The 19,470-nt window shown below is 38.0% G+C and overlaps 1 protein-coding gene across 1 annotated transcript; it reads left to right on the top strand.

The window, feature by feature from the left end:
• Window positions 1-1,884: 1,884 nt before the first annotated feature.
• Window positions 1,885-18,454, top strand: mtmr10 (myotubularin related protein 10). The gene is made up of 17 exons (XM_055036854.1): window positions 1,885-2,070; window positions 2,301-2,560; window positions 3,986-4,043; window positions 6,917-7,056; window positions 7,393-7,465; window positions 7,998-8,140; window positions 11,156-11,249; window positions 11,345-11,492; window positions 12,071-12,158; window positions 12,308-12,396; window positions 12,679-12,809; window positions 12,942-13,011; window positions 13,279-13,349; window positions 13,453-13,625; window positions 13,718-13,888; window positions 14,416-14,598; window positions 15,695-18,454. The coding sequence occupies exons 2-17, from the start codon at window positions 2,504-2,506 to the stop codon at window positions 16,298-16,300; spliced, it is 2,295 nt and encodes a 764-aa protein (XP_054892829.1). The 5' UTR covers window positions 1,885-2,070; window positions 2,301-2,503; the 3' UTR covers window positions 16,301-18,454.
• The last annotated feature ends 1,016 nt before the right edge of the window (window positions 18,455-19,470 follow it).

Genomic DNA, 19,470 nt, shown 5'->3' with positions numbered 1-19,470 from the left:
CATCTCTTCGGATCGCCTGGATCCACTGCCTCCGTTGGTCCGGGTTCGTCGGGAACGCATGATATGACAGATAAGGCTGTTTTCTTGCCCCACATGAACAACCATGGACTGAACAAAAACAACTGCGCCGAGACTGAGCCATTTTCCTAGCCTTTTAATGCTAACGCTATAGCCACCGGAAGTTGTTCAACCTCACATCCGCTTTATAAAACCCGGAAGCGTGAACCCCGCGCATGCGCACAACCACTTGGCCCCGCGCATGCGCACAACCGCCCTTGCCCCGCGCATGTGCACAACCGCCCTTGCCCCGCGCATGCGCACAACCACCCTAGCCCCGCGCATGCGCACAACCACCCTTGCCCCGCGCATGCGCACAACCGCCTCGGCCCCGCGCATGCGCACAACCTCCCCGGCCACTGTGGGTGGATGTGCCGTGTAGTCATGGTCCGCAGCAGCATCTTCAGCCTGGCTAGCTTTCTGAGAGAGGACAAACTGCCGTTTCTTAGCCCTCTCGAAAGCAGAGTCTCTCATTGCCGGTGCGGTGAAGTTATTCCAGGCAAACAGGAAAGGAACAGCTCCACTTTTAAGGCGGCTGGTGGTGGATCCGCTAACAAAATCCTCCGGTGTGAAGTGGCGGCTACAAACGAAAGTGCTCCCCGTCTTTATGCAAAAGTCCGGACCTTCATTTCTTCGGATCGCCTGGATCCACTGCCTCCGTTGATCCGGGTTCGTCGGGAACGCATGATATGACAGATAAAGCTGTTTTCTTGCCCCACATGAACAACCAGGGACTGAACAAAAACAACTGCGCCGAGACTGAGCCATTTTCCTAGCCTTTTAATGCTAAAGCTATAGCCACCGGGAGTTGTTCAACCCCACATCCGCTTTCAAACCCGGAGGCGTGAAAAAGGTCTATTGGCTTTAAGTTGCTGAAAATCTGCCTTACTTTAAATGTGATAGTAGGTCAGTTAGCCCTATTTTCTTTCAACCTAATATCCTGTCCCATAAATAGCACTTGTTTGGCTCAAAATGCTTTGATGATAAACAAGTACTGATACTCAAATAAGCAGGTTCCAAATGTGAAGTAATGAATTAATAAAAATGACGACTCTTTAAAGCTGCAAAATAATTAGTTGGAAAAAGTAATATTTGATTTTAGATGTAACATTAAATGGGATCAGAATTAGATTTTTAAAAAATGAAATGAAAGCATAGAGCCACTCTACCACTTCCAATTTAGGTTGGAAGTGGTAATATTTTTTTGGTACTTTTTTGAGTGATTAGTACCAGTTGAGCATCATTTAAATACCACAGTCTACTCTGGTCATTTATGATGGCTATTCCAAACAGGATAATCCGTGCTACACGGTTGCTAGTGGTTTGAATAACTTAACTATAACGACTCTCAGTTCCATCCCAGGTAAAGTTTCCAACACCTTGCTGATTCTCTTTCCCCAATGAATTCAATCAGTTCTGAAAGCAAAAGTGAATCCAACCTTTTGCACGCAGCTACTGCTTCACTGTCATAATCCTGCAGTGAGGAAAGGGAGATGACTAAACACGTGCAAAGCTTATGAAATCACAATTTATCAGGTGCATGTAAGAGTCTAAAAACGTTATATTAATTTTCCAGGAAAGAACAACAGATTTAAAATAGGATTTTTTTTAAAGTCTTTTATTCATTTATTTATTGTGGCACACAGAACATCAAGACAAAGCAGAACGAAAATGCCAAACAGAAGTTGAGACCATGGGAAGATAGATCACAAGCTTCCAAGGTAATCCCTCAAAGCCCGATGGGATTTGTAGTCCATAGGTAGTGCACTACATAACTAGTGAAGTATTCGCTGTTTTCTCTTGATAACTACCCGCAGGTTGGTATGAACTGTACCGAGTACTCGTGGACATAAAGTTGGCTCTTAATAAAGGTGGAGTGTGGGCTCCGTCCTGCGCCAACCTGACAGAAAGTTGGTGTCGGAAAGTCTCGGCGGAGAGCAGCGCTGGAGCCCGGAAGCAGGGCGGGACCTCGGCTCTCTATAAACATGGCCGTCAAGTCCTTCGCAGCGTCAGGTACTGCGTTGGCTGAATAGTTGGACTTTAAGGAAGTAACAGGCGGGGAGCTTATGCAGTAACAGGTGTAAAGAAAAATGTAGGCCATGAAGTGACGCATTAATCTATTCTAGCAGTCGCATATCTGCGTGGAGGCGAGAGTGACAAACTTCATTTAGTAGTTTGCGCTAGCTAGCTAAACGAGCTAACGCCGCCGTCTGAACGGTAACTTCTGTCAACTTTTTTTCCAGCCAGCCAAAGTCGTTAATCCGACCGTCTGCTTGTCGACATGGAGGAGTGTCGTCGTTCTCCCGAAAAGGCTCGATGAATATTTCACACTCGGACGGCTTGGATTAAGTCAGCGACGGGCTGAGCGAAACTTTCCTGGATTTATTTGCTTCCGTCGCGCTGTTCGTTTTCTGTCTTGAGACCAGCAACTCTGCGGAAATAAACAATGTTTTCTGGCAAGCCCATGAAACCAACCTTCAGGTGTTATCTCCCTCCTGCGCAGGTATTTTTTTGTATCTTATCAGAGATTGCGAAAGGTTACATTTTGCATGCACGCATAATTTTATTGCCAGTGAAGTAAATCGAAAGCTACTTTAATCTGAGCCTCTCCTGCTGTTTGCAGTAGGTTGAAGTAGTGGAAAGTAACTTCATGCTTTCCCCCCAAGTAGCTTCCCGTTTTTGTGCTTTGACTTGTGCATTTTAAATGGAAACTTCTTTATTTTGTTCGTTGGCTTGAAAACTTTCTAAAGAAGTGGAAAGTCGACTTTCAGCAAAGTTAAAGTCACAGTTGATAATGTGTTTTTTTTTTCAACAAAAAGTCATTTATTTTTATTTCATTAAAATGAACTAGGCCATCCAAATTCTTGCTAAGAATATAGAGTTTAAACGTCGTTCAGTAAATGAATGAAAAACATTAATAAATGCATGGACTTTGGGGAATGTTTTGTGTTCAATAAAACTTTATGCATTCCTGGCATTCCTTTATTTTTATGATGATTTCAAAACATTTACCATCATCAAAACTCCCCCAGCACACTCTTCTTTGTTTTATATTTTTAGGAGAGAATAGCGGATAAGGTCTCAAAGAAAACCAGAAATAAATATCAATCAAGAGAAGCCCAGACAGTGCATTTCTATTTTTAAGAGCTTATTGAAGAGTTGCTTCTTTTTTTTAAATTTTGAATAACTTTTTGTGTTATTTTAGCAAAGTACAGAATATTCTAAAAAATATATCACTAGAAATGGGTAACTTTGAATTTATTACCCATATCGTTCCAGTACTATTCCAGTACTATTGACTTTTTTTATTTTCATTCGTTCACCTTTATGGTTTTGAGAAAATCTTCACTATGTGTATTCCAGAAACTGTTGAGTGAACAAAGGCTGTAATCAGTCTTGTTTTGTGAACTTGGAGTGGTGTTTTTCTTCAGACAGCTTTGTCAAAGGGTTTGTTTACAGACTCTGAGGAGCAGCCCAAACAAAAAGTGTTTGTCTGGGAAAGGACAAGACACGCATGTCACTTTCTTGATAATTTGCAGCATGTTTTATAAAGCTAGTAACATTAAAGTTTCTGTGTTAAAAAAAAAACCCAAATTTTAACTCTTCCTGGATTTTAAACAAATATAAAACAAGCTCAACTCTCTAATTAATTTTTGATATTTAAAATGCTGCTGTATGAACAGTGTGAGGAAAAAAGAGCATATTTAGCTGAATGTAATAAAGCCATGGTAGTTGTGTGTCACGAGTCTCACTTTAACTATTGTAAGATGAACTGAACCCAATTTTTAAATTGTTTCAACTTTCAGGACCAAGCTTTATTTTATTTTTACGTTTAATACATGTTGACATTAATTGTGATATTGTGTGACATGGTACAAAAGTATCATCGTGTTTCTAACCCTGATGTTCTTCTCTGCATTTTCCACAGAATGACGTGAAGAACAATATTGAACCACCTGTTAAGTTGGAGCCCAAGTTCCTTCCAGGTTGGTTTGTTTTCTATGTTTTGAAGAACTGAACCATATTTCAGCCAATCAGTTTAGATTTTCAACAAGGAAGTGAAGCACATCAATGTTTTAATTAAAGGTGGTATTTACTTGTGCCGTCTACAACTTCCCTTTGCTTAGGCTCATCAGCAAGCATGATGCATGCTTGTTTTTTGGTGTTTTTGATTTAGTGATAAAAAAGTTACACTTATAATGAATAATCAGGATATTCGTTCGTGGGATCTGATCAGATGTGGTTAATCTCAAAAGCCATTTGTGCCTGGTTTGAGTAACAAGTATCTTTTCTAGAATACATTTCAAGGTTAAAACAAGCAACCTTGTAAACACTTTGCAAAACATTTTCCTTGCCAGTAGGTTATGTCTATAAAAAATCCCACCAGTGATTTTTTATTTATTTATTTTTTTAATTTAATTTTCTTTTATCTTCTGCTATGTCAATTTTAACACCCATTTCTGTCTTCACTTTATTGATGTAGTACTCGTATTCCAGTGGTATGTGATGAATATCCTATTTCTCAAATGAACTTCCTTAAACTTGAATCAGCAGCACAAATGATTTTTCTTTTCTGTCATTCGCCCTCTGAAAAGCAATACTTGTGACAAAAATTGACAGATGAAATCTGGTATTCTAAAGCGATTCATTACTTTGACTCATTTTCTTACCAGGAACTTTAATCTGCAGGGCCAAATTAGTAATACAAACCATATAACTTTCTGCAGAGAAGTTTTTGAAGGCATGAGGTGTGGCTACCATGTTCACAACTCAAAGTAGTTATTCTAGTTTACACTGAAGCTTTTTTCTTGGAAGTGAATTAAAAGGATTAGGTAACATTTAACTGTAATAAAGTGAGTCTCACTATTAAACAGGAGCGTTCAATGATCTCTTGTTTTAAACATGTTTTCACTAGATAAAGAATCTTCTTTTTCTATGAATTACAGTTAAAACCGATGCACTGTCTTAAGAAATTATCTAGAATGGACAATTCTAGATAAGACAAGTCTTAAATTTTTGGATGCGAGGTTGTAGTGCTGGGTTCTTTCTGTGTATGGTTGTTTGTCCTGTTCTCTCTGAGTTGACCTATAATGATCTCATAACCTGTCTGGTGTGTATTTGAATCTTTCCCAATCCAAGCTGGAAAACGGATTACAAAGCCATTACATCATTATCTGCGTCCCAAAAAAAGTTGTTTATAAGCATAGTGTAGTTGGTGTTGTCTTTAAAGAAAGCAGTCAAATATATATTTTTTTGATATGTTGGCATTTATCAACTTAAAATCAGCTTAATTTGCCTAACGGATGGGATTTAATTTTGTACTTTATATTTTTGATATATACTTTAGACACATTTTGCATACGACGATGTAATCTGTTGTCAGACCACATTAGTTTTTTCTTCGCCTGATGCTCTGAAGGCTTTTGCACAAAATGGGCTTTGTTTTTGTGTCGCCCGGGATTGCAGGCGAACCAACAGGTTTTATTCTCAGCTTCTTCATGTTTTTTTACTGCGTGGTCTTGTTTGGCTCATTTGAAGTGGTGGTGGTGACTCCACCCAGTTCCCCAAGCCCGAGGTGTTTAGTGGTCATCTGATTGACATAGATCGTGCTGCTCTTTACGATTTGTGTTGTAATAAATATGAAAAAGAACACGGGGTTTATACTCCGAAGGCCCATAACGTTTAAAAGACTGATTCAGCAGGGAAGGGTGGAAACCATCCGCCTCATATGTGGACGTATTTTTTATGCTGCATGTGTGTTATTTGACCTTTGACTTCATTTTTTAGGATATATGACCTTTTTTTTTACCACAATATTCAAGATGGAAAGAAGATATATTTATGAATAAAACTTTTTTTTTTTCTTGGTTGCATATTTACATTTTACTCGTATGAAGAAAATGCATAGTGACATTATTGAAGATACCATTTTCCTGCATTCTTAGATTTGAGGCGATGTCGCGTTCGAGCTTCTTTGCGATGAGCTTTTTAAACAGAAGCTTGTGAAAACCTGTTGAAAGTTCACACAGAAGTTTTCATAAACTGAAATCAGATAATCCAGGGTGAACTGCTTTTATTTGCTTTTCAGAGTGAAGTCTGAGCTTAAGCTAAGAAGCAGACGTTTAACCTGTGTTGGATCTGATTTGACAGCAAATAGAGCAGCAAAGATTGTTAGCTACAACAAGCCAGTTGGATAAAGTCTTGGCTATTGTTTTATGTAGATTTTCTTTTGAGGAAATTCATGTCACAACATTTTGTGTGCCATATTTTTTCAAAGAACTTAAAGAAATGTAATAAAATCAACTTATAAAGGGGCAACTTTTTCTAATTTTCACATTACGTGTCTACTAAATATCTGAAGTGTGATAAAAGCAAATTGTCCATTCTAGATACATTTTATAAGGTCGACCTGTGATGACTCTGTGATGAAGAAACTGCAGGTAGCCTCTCAGGACGCTTTTATAATCCTCAGATTTCCATGTTGGACATCTGCAAGGCAATGTTTGTCATGAGTAACATACTGACTTTTCATGTTTTGCTGAGGAATTTCACGGATAAATTTAGATTTATCAAACAACTTAATAAGAGTTTGACAACTGCTCCTTATTTAGTTACTCATAGCTTTTTATTTAAAACATTGGAATAATTGTTTATCTGCTTTGGGATGCCTCCTTTTACTTTGATTTATTTTATATATATAGTATGGACTACTTTTTGTCTGGAAACAGATTTTCTTCTTCTTTTTTCATTGTCATATATTTGTTTTTGTTTATTCTTGAACTCTCCATAATGTGCTGAATTAAATTGTAGCTATAAACTGTATTTAAATTTTTGTATTTTTGTATTTTTTTTTTCTCAGGAGAAATAATCGTAAATGAGGTGAATTTTGTGAGGAAATGCATCGTCGGCACCGACAGCAGCCAGAGTGACCTCTGGGGGAGGTTAATATGCACCAACTTTAAGGTTTCTTTTATTCCTCAAGAGCCCCCGCCTCAGCAGGTATTTGTTCAGACTGTTTTTTGTGGTCACTAATGTTTAGATGAAAAATCATTTTTGCTTTACTCATACAGTCGCATGTTGATCTTGATTTAGTTTTCATGTGTCTGATGTATATTTTTAGCCCTTGTAAGCAGAACCTTATTTGTACATCAAGCTCATTTAGAAAAGGGGAAGAAATGCTTCCTTTTTGGTGATAGCACAAGAAGTGAGAGCTGACGTCATTTCCATGTATGCGACAGATTGTTGGCCTGAGACAAAATGGAGCCTAAACATAACTCAACACAACAAGCAATATTTAAGTGTGAGCATATTTTAATTTTGTTGTTTTCACTGTAGAAATCCCAGTTATCCCACCTCCTACTTGGACAGCAAGACATCTCCCTCACCTGCCTTGATCAAGTAGTAACAGGTACAACAGAAAATACAAATGCATGTTCTGTTTCCTTATTCATTACCTGAAATAAGTAAAAAAACTCGAGAGTCCAGAATTGAAGTACAAGGGTCCATCTTGTTTTTCATTACTGCGTGGGCATCTTAGCTTACTGGTGTCGGCTGTTTTTCCTGGTCAGCAATCTGATAACATGTGATGTCAGGGTGAATGCAGTGTTGAGTTGCAATGCAGCCTGGCTTACGTTTCTGTATGTACGGCATTGATGCAGTCTGCTGACGCTGCAAAGGCAAACGACCAGAAAACGGTTTGTTGAGTTACAGTGAGGCAGAGATTTTCATTTACTCAGCTTGTTTTTCAACCGTTTTAAATGAGCACGTAACATCAGTTTAAAAAAAAAAGAATAAATTCAACCATTTTTTAACCAGTGACCCTACATTTGTAAGACTTTATACATTAAAACTTTCTGTTTATGCCTTACAACATTCTGCAAGTCTTCCTGAAGTTCTGTTGTGTTTCGTTCGGTTGAATACTTCTGATCTGTCTCTCTCAGTTAATGATACAAGGGGGAAGAAGAAAGTGTTGGGTTCCAACCAAAAGCTGAAGTTCAACCCAATGGAGCTTATTCTGTACTGCAAAGACCTGCGTGTAATACGATTCTGCTTTGACGAGGCTGGGCCTGAGAGTGCCAAAAAAGTGAGTGAAATTGAGTTTTACTTCAGTCTCTGTAACAAGTTTACTTCTACAACTAGGCGACTAGACGTATTTGAATCATCTAAACTGGTCAGTGGAGAGGAAAGTTTATTAGAATATAAAACATCTTTTTCACAATCTGAACATATGGAAGGTAATGCAGGTAATATTTGTTCTAACATTTTTAAGTAATGTAAATGCCATTCCTGCATTAAAACATAAATGCATCATCAGCAGGCTTTGACTCCTTATTCTCTTTTCTCGTCGAGAAAAGAATGTTGTACATATGCTGAAGGAGAAAGGCGTCACTTTTCTTTTTGTTTTTAAAGATGGTTTAACCTGGACACCAAAACCTTTTAATGCAACACTTTCCTGTTGCATTAAAAGAGAATAAAAATGACAAATTTGATGACAAAATTTCTATACAAAACTCTTAAAACCATATATTTTCATACTCTTCAAAAGTACTTTTCTTTTTTTTCCCCTTACAGTCTGGTGTCAAATCAGATTAAAGTTTTCCTGGTTTAGGTCAGTAGCATTACTAAAAAAATGTTGATGAAGTACATTTGCGCACATTTCACTTCAAAAAGCATTTTTTGATGCAATATGAACACGTCTTCTTGATAACTGATACAATGGCTTGTAGAGCAGAGTAACATAATAAAAACATGAGTCATGATAATGTTGCTCAATGTTGCAATGATAATATAACATACATGAAACAAAATATAACAGTTCTATTGTCTTCTTACTTTGGCTTCATTTCAAACATAGATTTCAGCTGGTGAGCAGTTCACCCAGTTTCTGAACTAAAGCAAAATGCTCCGTTTTAATCTCAACAGCGTAGTTTTATTTAAAAAGTTGCATCTGGCTACATCTGCTGTTTTGGAATAAAAATCACTTTGGTTTCTTAACGACTTGACCAAAACATCTTGATTTTTCTCCAAAAAAATGTGACAAAATACATCACAGACATGCAGAGGCTGAATGCATGTATGTTATCTAATATTTATTTGCAATTTTAGTATCTCCTAGTTATTTTATGATGGGGATAAATTTCTTATTTATTCTGCAACCCAAATGACTAGATGTGTGTAAATACATGAACAGATGAGCGTTGAACTTTTAGGCATCTGGATTTTGTACTAAAACATGATTAAGACTGGTAGAAGTCTACAATTATTTTCTTCCAATAGCTCAGAGGACTGCTTCAGTTGTTTTATTTCACTGATTTTGTCATGTTTTAATACATCAGTGGGTCTTAATTTTATTTGGAATCAGAAACTTAAATGGTGTTCAATCATCTGAGCTTTTTCAAATTGTTTGGCTTACTAAGACCTCTGGCTTTCTTTCATTAAGAGAGTAGCAGGTAGAGATCATGAAAACTGACTGAAAAGAGGGAAACTTAGGCTGAATTTAATGCCTAGGAGGTGGAGAAAAATGTTTAGTGTGTGTAAATAATATGTCAAATACTCAAGTCTTGCTTTTGACTCTTGTTTAAGATTAACAAAAAGAAAGCAGCTTTTCCTTTGCCTGCAGTGTGTGATGATTATCTTTTTCTCAATTGAGTTTTTGTCCCTCTTGTCGTCTTCGTTATTTTGTTGTGCTGACAAAGATTCTCCTTTCCTGATTTTAACTTTTGAACTCTCTGCATATGCACAGTCTCTATCAGTAACCATCAGTGTCACTGTGTACTACGTCACCCAAATCTACTCTTACAGCCGTGTCACATACCATGTGAGTGGAAGTGACTGATTTTGCAGGATGTGTGTTCTTTAGCTAAACAACAAAGGGACGTTGAGAACAATGCTCACTCGGGGTGAAGGAAGTAGAATTTGATCCTGATAGTTGGCAGCGTGAGCCAGCCTCATCTCCAACACAGTGAAGCGCCAAACAGATGTTTGTTTTCTCCACATCAGTTCACAGTTTTGGGGTGAATTGAGGCTGCTGTGATGCAACAGTTGCAGCAGTTCCCATCCTAAAAATCTGCTAAATAATTTTTTAAAGAGGAGGAGGAGTTTATTTAAGAGACAAAAATTCAAATGAACTCAAACGTTAAGAAAAAAAACAAGTTTTTTTTTTCTATGGAGCTTTAGTTAAAGTTTGAGTTGCAGGAAAATTTGGTAGTTAGAATTTAGTATAATGCCTTCAGCTTCTTACTTTGGTGCTTCCTCACAAAACCAGTGGGTTATACAGTACATTTCCTTACATTTACTTAAATAGCTACATGTCTGTGATCATCTGGGAGTAATTTTACGTCAGGTATTGGAGCAGCATATACCTAAGCTACGGCTGACAAATTGTAGGGTTACTGCTTTGAACAGAGAGGCACAACTTGCTATTTAAACATCACTTTTTGCCAAACATGCAGTTGTTAGCAGTAACTTTACGACAGTATAAAACAGTGAAATGTTTCCTTTAGTGTTGGGCACTAACACAGAATATGTCTACCCTCTCTTACTGTTTGGGTTTATTGATGGACACCCCATCTGTGTAATTACAGTATGGACCTAAGACGAGGCCCTGTTCTTTTTTTAACCCTTTGACATATGGAACTTGCTGTTCTATAATAGCTCCTTTTTTTTTCTTCCCATAGGAAATTACAGAGCAGGGAGCTGCCTTTTCTCAATAGGCACACACACGCACGCACACACGCGCACAGTCTTTTTCTGTGTCCCCTTGTGTTACTCACAACTTTACTACTGAATAGACGGCTTTGTTAGACTCCAGTAGAACCTCTTTCTATGGCTCTGCTAGAGTCTAACAAAGCTCTGCTCAGGCCTGTGAACCCAAAGCTGTGTCTTACACTCAGACTTTTGCTTTTTCAGGGTTTATTTATGGCTCTGTTTCCATGAATAAAGCATTTTCCTCTGAGTTCATTGTAGTCAGAATGAGCCTGGCTTTTGGATCTGAGCTGAAGTCGTCTTTAAAAACAATAATTAAATTGTTCTATAGTGCTACAGGTACGCAGTGCTGCTTTAAGTCGCTGAAGGTATTTTTTATCTTTTCTGAATATAGGTTTGCCTCGCCATTGCCCATTATTCACATCCAGCTGATCTTCACCTGCTATTTGGTTTTGAATATCAAGGACTAAGATATCATCAATCTAAAGGTAATGATAAACAAATATTACCTGATAGATTCTTTTTTTTAAGTTTGCATTATTTTTACAGAAATAAATGCTTTTATTTTTTTCTTTATTTCCAGGCGACCTAGTCAATGGTTCCAACCCAAATGGAGGAATACAAATGCCAATGTTTGACCGCCCCTCTGACTGGGATAGAGAGATTAAGAGAACCGGGGCTTCGGAGTGGCGGGTTTGCTCCATCAATGAGAAATATGCCGTCTCTGAAAGGTTAGATAAAAAATATCTAACCTTCTCGCAGATGACTTAAGCTGGGCAACTTTTTAATTTGATTTATTTATTTTTATTTTAAGATTCTTTCCACAGATCAATTTAACTTGAAATTCTAGGCTGTTTAGAAAGAGTCACATTGAACTAATTCAGCTGACATTGATTATTTTATTTTATATAGAGTCCAAGTTAAACAGCGGAGAGATGTACACACCTCCATTATCAGAAAAGAACCAATGTTGAAAATACCAGACTTTAAACATTTTTTAATCACTTTAACTCTATTTAAAATGCTAGAAGGTTGTTGTAGAGGATAAAGAGTGTGAAAGGTTCTTGTTGTGTGGTTGAAAATTACGCCCCCTGTTTCGAATTCCTAATCCTTGGTATAAAACTCATGTATTGTCTTTGCCTGGCAGAGCTTTTCATCCAGACCTGCTTCATTATTGATTATCCTGAAAGCTCTCTGCGTTGTACCCAACATGTAAATAAATCTGATTGAGTGATTTCAGCTGACTTTGTTTGGTAAAATAGTTGTTTTCTGAAGATGTTTTACTTTAGTTTTCTCTTAACTCCTTCAGTCTTCCAGAGTACATTGTGGTCCCAGTTTCTTTGACAGATCAGGAACTAAAGCAATTATCATCCTCGTTTAATGACGGCCGTGTCCCTGTAAGTAAAATCTGACATCTTTACCGATTATGCCCTCTTTTACAAGCTCAAATTATTAGTAAAGCTATAATTCTGTTCATTTAATTCAAATTAGTTCCTGCTAATACAAAATTTCATGTAGTTCATAATGTGTGTGTTTTTGTTTGCAGCTGTGGTGCTGGAATCACAGGAATGGGAGCGCTCTTGTCCGCATGGCGGGCCAAACAGAACCGCTGCCTCAGAGGAAAACTGAACTGAAGTAATACAAATCTGTCTGCTTCTTTTACTTGGTCAATATTAGAGTTTATGAGTGCAAAAGGCATTTTTATAGATACCAGAGTACATCTTTTATTTCTTGTCTAACCTTCACCATATGCTTATTGCAAACTTTTAAGACATTTGACTTGATTGGAAAATGGCACTAGTCATGTAGAGTGGAAGTGTTTATCTGAGATGCTAAACTCTAGGTGCTAAATCGTTGTGCAATTTGATGTTAGAACCGTATCCTGATCATTTAACTTATCGTGTGTCTTATTTACAGGATCTTCGCGGCGATCACTAAAAGCCATCCGCAGCGCCGAGAAGTAACCTTGACAGATCTGGACAGGAATCTTCCCAACATCCAGGAGATCCAGAGTGCCTTTGTAAAAGCCAGACAGATCTGCACTTTAGGTAAACTCTACTGACATCATAAGTAGCTTGGCATTAGTCCTACGTAACCCATTGATGATGATAATGATAAATCAGAAATAAATGTCTTTTCAGTAGAAGTGCGGTATTTATAGATTTGTTTTCTTTGTTCAGATCCTTTTGAGGAATCAGAGGAAAGATGGCTTTCATCTGTTGAAAATTCACGATGGCTGGAGTATATCAGGTACACAAACAAGCCAACATCACTTCACACTGGTATTTTTATCTGTACAAAATTATTCACAGAAAAATAGCTTATGGTAAGAAACAATTAACTCTACCTTTATTACGCTGCATTTGAGTTTTCTTAGTGGTTAAAAGTGATAGAGAAAAGAATGTGAAGTTTATATAAAAGTCAAAAGCTCATATTTCTAGACCATTTATTTAGAAATGTTTTTTTTTCTTTTGTATTTGTATTAATTTTTGCTGTTTCTGTTTTTCTCTGGGCCAGGATGTTTTTAAAAGTTTCAGCTGAGACGGTCTACAACTTGGATGGGAAGAATCTCTCTGTAGTCCTTCTTGGTAATTTTCATTCAACATTAATGAAGCTACAATTTTTCTGTATTTTATGCGAGTGATAATTTTCCTTTGTTTTAATTATCGTTTTGTTTTCATTCTTGTGCAGAGGAAGAAGACAGAGACCTGAACTGTGTGGTGTCCTCCTTGGTGCAGCTCATGTTGGATCCTCACTATCGCAGCCTGAATGGATTTCAGAGTTTGGTGCAGAAGGAGTGGGTGATGGCCGGCCATCGCTTCCTGGACAGATGCAACCATCTGAAGAAGAATGACAATAAGGAGGTACACCTTTGAATTTAAAATGCTGCAGTCATGAAGACGTTCAGATATTCTTGGTTCTTCTCACTGGTTTGCTTCCTTTCTCTTGGTCACAGTCTCCATTGTTCACGTTGTTCCTGGACTGCGTGTGGCAGCTGACCAATCAGTACCCGGCAGCATTTGAGTTCACAGAGGCCTACCTGACTGTCCTGAGTGACAGCATGTGGATCCCACTCTTCAGTACTTTCCTCTTCAATTCTTCCAAACAGTGTACTCAGCTCTTAGAGGTGAGAAATTCTACATTTACTGAACGTTTGTTGGCTTTCATGGTTGCATTTACAAGCATCGGTTTGCAACAGTAATACTGTTTTAATACATATTTGAAATGTGAAAATATAATGGAAATGAGAATAAATTAAATTTAATCTAAAATATTATTTCTGTATGTGTTTTGAATTGTTTTTCAAAACTAACCAGCCTTAAGACGTGTTCATTTATCCAAATGATGCACAAGAAGTTGAATGCTATTATGATTCGCTTGTGTCCATCAAAGTAGCCCACATAGTAAAGAAAGGTCAAATATTATCTCTGTACCTTAGTTTAATTTCACCCTTTCATGCAGAATTGTCAGGATGTTTTTTCAAAAGTGTTTTTGATTTTCATAAGGCATAAATGGGTAGGGAAAAAAAATTATTTAAAAATTTTTTTCAAGGTGATCAGCTGTCCACTGCAGTGACCACTATGCATGTCAGGGTTAATTATTTTTGTTCGTATTGTGTACAGTACACATGGTAATGCTTTGTTTCCTTTGCAGGACTTTGCAAAGAGCAAAGCCATCCCTTCAGGAGAAGACCACACAGTGTTCTTCCCTCCTGTGTGGAAGTGGTCACAGCAGTTCTCCACCAGGGATCAAACCCTCTTTAATAACCCCATGTATGTTGGGAAAGGTGCTGCCTGTGTTCAGAATGGTGAGGTGAAAACCTTCCAACGCACAAAGGTAAGCAGGGGGCTTACCTTACTTAGCAGGGGGAGGGATTACTAGTGTAGGTAAACCAATTAGGAGTTGGTGTAAATGCACTGAGAATGGCTTTTCATAAAGCACATTCAGAGAGTAAGCAAAAGAAATGGGTAAAGAACCATGTATGCGCTCGAGTTTCTTCCATGTTAGGAACAGGCCAACAAATTTCTTGCACTTGTTAGAAAATCATCTGAATATGCAAAAAGGATCTTTTTATTTAAAAAATAAACCTCTCCTTCCTCATTTAATTTTTGCAAAGACTGTGAAGAAAACACTTATTCATGCATGATGAAAGCTCTGTTTATCTAGTTGATCCAAGGCTTAGATTCATAGATTTCTCTGTGTCCAAAACATAAAGAGTCAGCTGTCAGCGTTATTAAAATGTGACACAGGAGGGTGAAATGTGGAGTTTTGGGAAAGTGAACTGTGTGTGTTGACGGCTGTAATGCAGAGCTATCTGTTCCCTTTCTTAGCACGTCATGTGATGTCTGTGTGTTCTGTGCTATGACTTTGTTTTTCTTCATTGATTCACTAGTTTTATGATCTGCTGTTGTCAACATAGCTTTAGCTATTTTAAATCTGATATATATGTAAACTTTTTCTGGTAAGGCGATTGGATTAAGTTAATATGATCCTCCTTGCGTAGCAACACGAAGTCCGATAGAAAACGAGTGCTGCAAATTAATCAAGTAACCTGTTTGAGCTGCTCTACAAGCTTTCACAGCAGTCAGATGTTCTATAATAACCGAACCCCACCCTAAAGCCAAGGCCTTTCCAGTGGCGCCTCTAGTTGTCCTTTGGTTTTGTTCTGATGAATCTTAAGCTGTTAAAATGGCTCAGAAGCAGTAAAAACAGAACAGTCAGTCCTGATGTTCTGGATGAACGGTGAGGTTTTAAGATGTAAAAATGATCCACTCTTTCTACAGATTATTTTACTTTTCTCTTGCTACGTCCATGTTTTTTTTTATTACTATTCTTTTTTTCTGTGTTCTGTGAAACACTGTGACTTTAGAACTTAGTCTTGGGATCTTCCACCGTTTGACCTAAATCTATTCCCATGTTCTTCCTCCAACAGAAAGCTTTCAGTTCTACGGTGCGAATATCAAGCACATCACATCGTAACGGCGTAAAGGGAGAGGAGGAGACGCTGCAGCGGCGGGGCTCTCTGGGGCTGAAGGCCGAATTCTCTCCAGTGAAAGATGAAAGCCCATCGGAGCGGTTCTTCAGGGACTGGTTTTCTCGCCCTGCAGACCAGCAGGGAGTCCTGATCCCCTACGTCCTGCCCTCACACGTGGTTCTCTGGAAGTTGTTCTTCCTACGCTGGGTTCCTGAAGCCTGCATTCCACACGGAGGCCCCGCCACCGTCTACCACAAGGTTTCCCAGCTGGTTGATGAAATTGAGACGCTGCAGAACAAGCTCAGGCAGTACAAAGGTCCCAGTCCACACGGCACCCCCGTCCCGAGCCCAGGCGGACACCCTTCTGACCAACGGAGGATGTATTTCAAGGCCAGTTCTCCAGATGACCCCCCAACTTCACCCAACGTCCTTAACTCATCTTTTCCTTTCAACCCTGTGGGAAACCTGTGCCGGCGAGGCGTTCCGGGAACTCCGATTAGCAAATTTCTGAATGGAGCCAAGACCTGGCTCTCTACAGAGACTCTCGCTAACGACACTTTCTAATGGATTTTTGTAACAACAGATCACATAACTTTCCATGACCTTTTACTAAACTCTCCATATGTGTGCTGCTGACAAGTTAAAAATAACCCTTGACTGTTTCTAAATTTACAGACCTGCATTTACTAGAATTTGCACCATTGATGCTGCTTTAAAGCTGAGGTTATTCCTAATTTGAGGCGTAATTAGTTTGGAGATTAAATCATTGACTCTCATAAGAATAAGTTAGGATCCGTTTAGACGCATCCTTCTTATTGACCAGTATATTTTTTTTTGCAAAGTCTGTGGAAAGAAACAAGCATTTGTATGATATGCATAGGTTTTCCTTGAGCCTTTTAGTCCAGCAAAAATGTATGTGCTTTCTCATATCTGTCTATACAATGCTTGACTAAACTTTTTAGATTTTACTTCATTATGTACCTTTACCACAGAATTTAAAGTTCCTCCTCCAGCCCTTGCATATAATTTGCTGTGGGTTTTAAAGCTAAAACGTATTAAAGTAGAATCCTAACTGCGCTTTTCTCAGTAGGAAAACAGATGTGTGAAGTGAGAGAATACTCATTTTTAATGCAGCAGCAGTGATGCAATTCTATGATCATGGATTCTAATTTTACTGCCTGTTTTAATGTATTAAAGGCATAAAAAAAAATCTGTCACAGTTGACAAGAAGTCAGCCCTTTGGTTAAAACAGAAGCTATTTAAATGTAATGGGATCTCGAAGCAGTTTGCTGTAATGATTCTAATGGATCTTTTGCAACAAATGGTGTGGGATCAGGGCCTGACTTTGAACATGTTCAGACGTTGTTTTTGTACGTTGTGAGAACAAAAATCTGTGGTAGATATTTCCTCTTCTGCTTTGCGGGGGGTTTACTAAGGTGTTTTGTTTTTTTTTCTTTAGATGCCTTCTGGTAAAGGCACTGAGAGGAAACCCAGTGAGGGCAGCTGAACGAGTGAACAAATGATAGAGAAGGGACAAATTATTTGAGTCAGATCAGTTTCTGGTTTAATAAACTGGGTAAAGTGGTGGATCCATTGATGATGGCATTTTCAAGACATCTCGTTGACGTGATCTGAACATATCTTAATAAAAATGTAAAATTCCTCCAGAATTTGATATTCCCAGCACATGAAATTCATTGAGCAACTACAGCAAAAGCCTAAAAGAATGAAATGCTTGTTTAGTTCAATGGAAAATATATCCCTGAACATGCTGTGATCATTGTCTGTAAAACAATTGAAAACCAGAAACAAAAGGTCATTCTATTATCACAAATGATAAAATGCACATTCTGTGATTTCCTTCTTGCTTTAGTCTGTGTACTCAACATTATTTCTCTTTATTAGCAGCGGATCAGCGACACTTTGGAGACTCGCCTGTAGAAATAAATAATCTTTATAATGAGAAACCAGCACTGTCTACAATGTCAAAAGGAAATGGTATTTATTACAAACCACTCGTCACCTTTTTATTTTCTTCCAAAAGTGCAGCAATACTGCATAACTAGAATAACTGATGACATACAGCATACAGTCTCTTCATTCTTCAGCAATAACTAGTACAGGTGTTTCCTATAATGTTTTATGTAAGTGCAAACCGGCTCTCCCAAATGCAATTATTGCACTTTTTTCCTTCCCCAGAATATAGAATGGCGTATTATAAGGCAACTGTTGAATATAATTTTGGCAAATATTATAAATACTGTATATTTGAAATGTTTCTGTTCATTCTGATTAATGGTACTAAATAACTCTTTATTCTTGATTCAGTCTTTGTATTTTAAGGAGATGTATTTATATGCAGGTTTTCCACTGATTTACATTGTTGCACTCTGCTGTAATCGTATGATGAAGCGACGCCTCTGGCATTTTTTCAGATGGATGATCAGCAGATGGATTTATTCACTTATGCAAATGTTCTCAAAGAGGGACACAGTTACTTCTGTACACCCTTTGTGCCTTTTATGAGGAAGATTGACTGTTCTTTGTAACTATATTCTTACTCTGTTTAGCTAATTTTGTTTCTAATACTTGTGACTTAGCAGAGCTGTAAATGTACTAGAGTTCAGGGGGTTTGCACTGAAGCTGTTTTTGCTAATGAAACATGTAGCTCAATTATGTATACCAGCAGCAAATAATTATACTAGTTTTCAAATGGAATGGTGGTGTTTTTGTTTTTATTTTATTGAGCTCTTATAAAATCCAATCACATTTTATTTGTACAATACATTTCAGCAACAAGGCATTTAAAAGATTCTCCATTGACTGTTTCAATCATATTAAATAAGAGGGGTTCGAGGACTGAACCTTGGGGTACCCCAGATGTGACCTCTGTCTGCTGCATTGTAACTAAACTTATCAGATTTAGAAGATTAAAAATATCCTGGCCTATATTGTATCAGGGAAAAACACGAGTGAATGGCAGATACCAATATCACAAACCAAACTTTATGTAGTAGTTAGGTTGGCAAAAAAAATTAAAGCAGCAGCTGACTTGCCATAAATTTACATTTGTGCTTGCTTCAGTTTAAATGGACCCAGTTGAAATCCAGTTTGGTTTATTTTATGTAACAAAGTTCTCAAAATAGAATAGAAAGTCTGCATAGCTGTTTTTCAGATAAAGAAGAATCATATGATAGTGATTCTATCTATTTCTAATATTTCATTGTAATTGTTTTGGTATCGGAGAACTGCGGTATCGGTGCAGGATGTCAGAACTGAGTTACTGTGGTCTGCACACTGCTACCTTCCAACAACATTACCCTCAATCCAGTGGGATTTTTTCCCCCACTTTTCTGCCTGCTGCCTGCTGAACATGGCATCAGAACCTCAGTGATCCTGCAAAGCTCAGGTATTTGCTGCAAATTAATGAATTATTCTTCAGGTGTGGGTACAGTTTTTATTTTCTAGCTGGATTTACCCAAAAACTCAAGAGCAGTGACAATAAGGAGTTAATGATTCATCTGTCACGTTACTCAGGATTCAAACTTTGTCTTGTTGCCGTTTCTTGCAGCGAAACATCACACTGCTGAAAGAGCACGTACTTGCTGACACCTTTACTTTTCTTGTATGGTAGTGAAACTATTCCTGTCGATGTGCTGCAAATAATCTACCCTACCTCTGCTGCAGCTCCAAAGCTTTTCAGATGTCTTATTACTTCTGCATTTCCACACAAT

The sequence above is a fragment of the Poeciliopsis prolifica genome, unplaced genomic scaffold, assembly GCF_027474105.1.
Source record: "Poeciliopsis prolifica strain line A6 unplaced genomic scaffold, Auburn_PproV2 SCAFFOLD011, whole genome shotgun sequence".
NCBI lineage: Eukaryota > Metazoa > Chordata > Actinopteri > Cyprinodontiformes > Poeciliidae > Poeciliopsis > Poeciliopsis prolifica.
This window is presented reverse-complemented; position numbering and strand designations above follow the sequence as displayed.

Bases quoted from the DNA above. Each gene is read 5' to 3' on its own strand.
- mtmr10 (XM_055036854.1), top strand. From the start codon at position 2,504: ATGTTTTCTGGCAAGCCCATGAAACCAACCTTCAGGTGTTATCTCCCT. The intron at 7,466-7,997 runs GTACAACAGAAA...TGTCTCTCTCAG, and splicing joins CCTTGATCAAGTAGTAACAG to TTAATGATACAAGGGGGAAG. The intron at 13,350-13,452 runs GTAATTTTCATT...ATTCTTGTGCAG, and splicing joins TCTCTCTGTAGTCCTTCTTG to AGGAAGAAGACAGAGACCTG.